Below are 1758 nucleotides of genomic sequence, written 5' to 3'. Positions count from 1 at the left end.
CAGACACACATGTTATCAACACATCTGCTATACCAAACAAGGCTTACTGAAATTAACTACAAGAGTCTGTCCTGTATTTGAATAGTTTGAAACTCTTAATTTCAAACTTTTGATTACCATTATATATATTTTCGTATTGTAATCCCATCTGAGAATGCTTAAGGTTGAGGCCAACAGTGCCTCTAGGTTAGATAAGTGTAGCTAGTTAAGCGGAAAGGTAATTATCTCAGGTCAGAGAGCATTACAGTGTTTATTCCAGGCTCTAGTGGACTCCTGACACGTCCTCAGTGAGCGGCACAGGTTTACAAACTTTTCTTGTATAACCCCGTCGCTGATTTCGGTAACCATGCGCGAGTGTGTGTCCCTACACATCGGGCAGGCGGGTGTACAGATCGGTAACGCCTGCTGGGAGCTGTACTGCCTGGAGCACGGCATACAGCCCGACGGGATGATGCCGAGTGATAAGACCGTCGGCTATGGGGACGACTCCTTCAACACGTTCTTCAGTGAGACGGGAGGGGGGAAGCATGTCCCCAGGGCCGTTTTCGTGGACCTGGAGCCCACTGTGATCGATGAAGTCCGGACTGGGACGTACCGGCAACTGTTTCACCCCGAACAGATGATTTCTGGGAAGGAAGACGCGGCTAATAACTACGCACGCGGACACTACACCGTCGGGAAAGAGATCATCGACAGAACGTTGGATCGAGTCCACAAAGTGGTGGGTTGAAACGATTAAACGTAGATTTTGTTCTCAAGAATTAATGTCTATTCATATAACTAAAACATACATACATACATACATACATACATACAAACATACAAACCCTACCCAAAACATAACCTTCTTGGCGAAGGTAAAGACGATTAAACCTAAAGTTTGTTGATAAGAATCTTAATCAAGGGGTCTCTGTCATTGGCAATCTTCTTATTCTATTGGCCAAAATGTACATTTAGAAATGCAGGGAATCCAAAAGATTTAATTTCAAAACATTTATTAATTATGTTAATCTATTCGAAAGGGTTGAAGGTCAAATTGTTAACAGGAGATGGCAAAACACCAAGGGAAGTGGGAAAAATTTGTTACAGATGATACATCAGTCTGTAGTTTTGGTTTATGTTTTACTTAATAGTTATGTTTTCTTTGTATATACGATTTACATACTAGTAGTTTGGATGGTTCACCTTTTGTTTATGTTTTGTAATGTTACTTGTGAATAAAAAAAAAGAATTGATGTGTGTTCATGTAACTATCTACCGCTGTAGCTTTGTCAGGAACCATGGATCTCTATTGATCCTTATTTTTCAATTACAAAAATCATCACAAGCCATTCAGACGTTTCCAGACACGTCATGCAGCTTTGCCATGTCATGTGATGTGGTGAGCCCATCCCTCCCCTTCCACCACCTTTTACCTCCCCAACCGAAGTCATTTTTACATCTAGGTGGAGTGAAGAAAGTAATTTTAAGTGTCTTTCCCAAGGACAAAATGTCTAGGCGAGAATCGAACCCGCGTCGTATCAAACCCGTGTCAGCTAGCCAAAGCACCCGGTCATATTTTCAATTGTGCTTAGGTATGCAGGAAATCTTGACACGACAAAAGTACAGCGACTTTCGTAAGGTCTACATGTATAAGAAGGAGAGGGTGGACTTGGTCCGGGCAAGCGGCCCGCGATGATGATGATGACAGTACACCTAAACAGATATATTGGGATATCTATAGGTATGAATAAGTCAACATATTGGGTGTAGCATTCA

General features: G+C 42.0%; 1 protein-coding gene across 1 annotated transcript; it reads left to right on the top strand.

The window, feature by feature from the left end:
* Window positions 1-271: 271 nt before the first annotated feature.
* Window positions 272-730, top strand: LOC118407055 (tubulin alpha chain-like). The gene has a single exon (XM_035807472.1). It carries the CDS (start codon window positions 347-349, stop codon window positions 728-730), a length of 384 nt encoding a protein of 127 aa, XP_035663365.1. The 5' UTR covers window positions 272-346.
* The last annotated feature ends 1028 nt before the right edge of the window (window positions 731-1758 follow it).

This window comes from Branchiostoma floridae, chromosome 19, assembly GCF_000003815.2.
Source record: "Branchiostoma floridae strain S238N-H82 chromosome 19, Bfl_VNyyK, whole genome shotgun sequence".
Lineage (NCBI taxonomy): Eukaryota > Metazoa > Chordata > Leptocardii > Amphioxiformes > Branchiostomatidae > Branchiostoma > Branchiostoma floridae.
The sequence above is the reverse complement of the archived record's forward strand: the minus strand, read 5'-3'. Positions and strand labels throughout refer to the sequence as shown.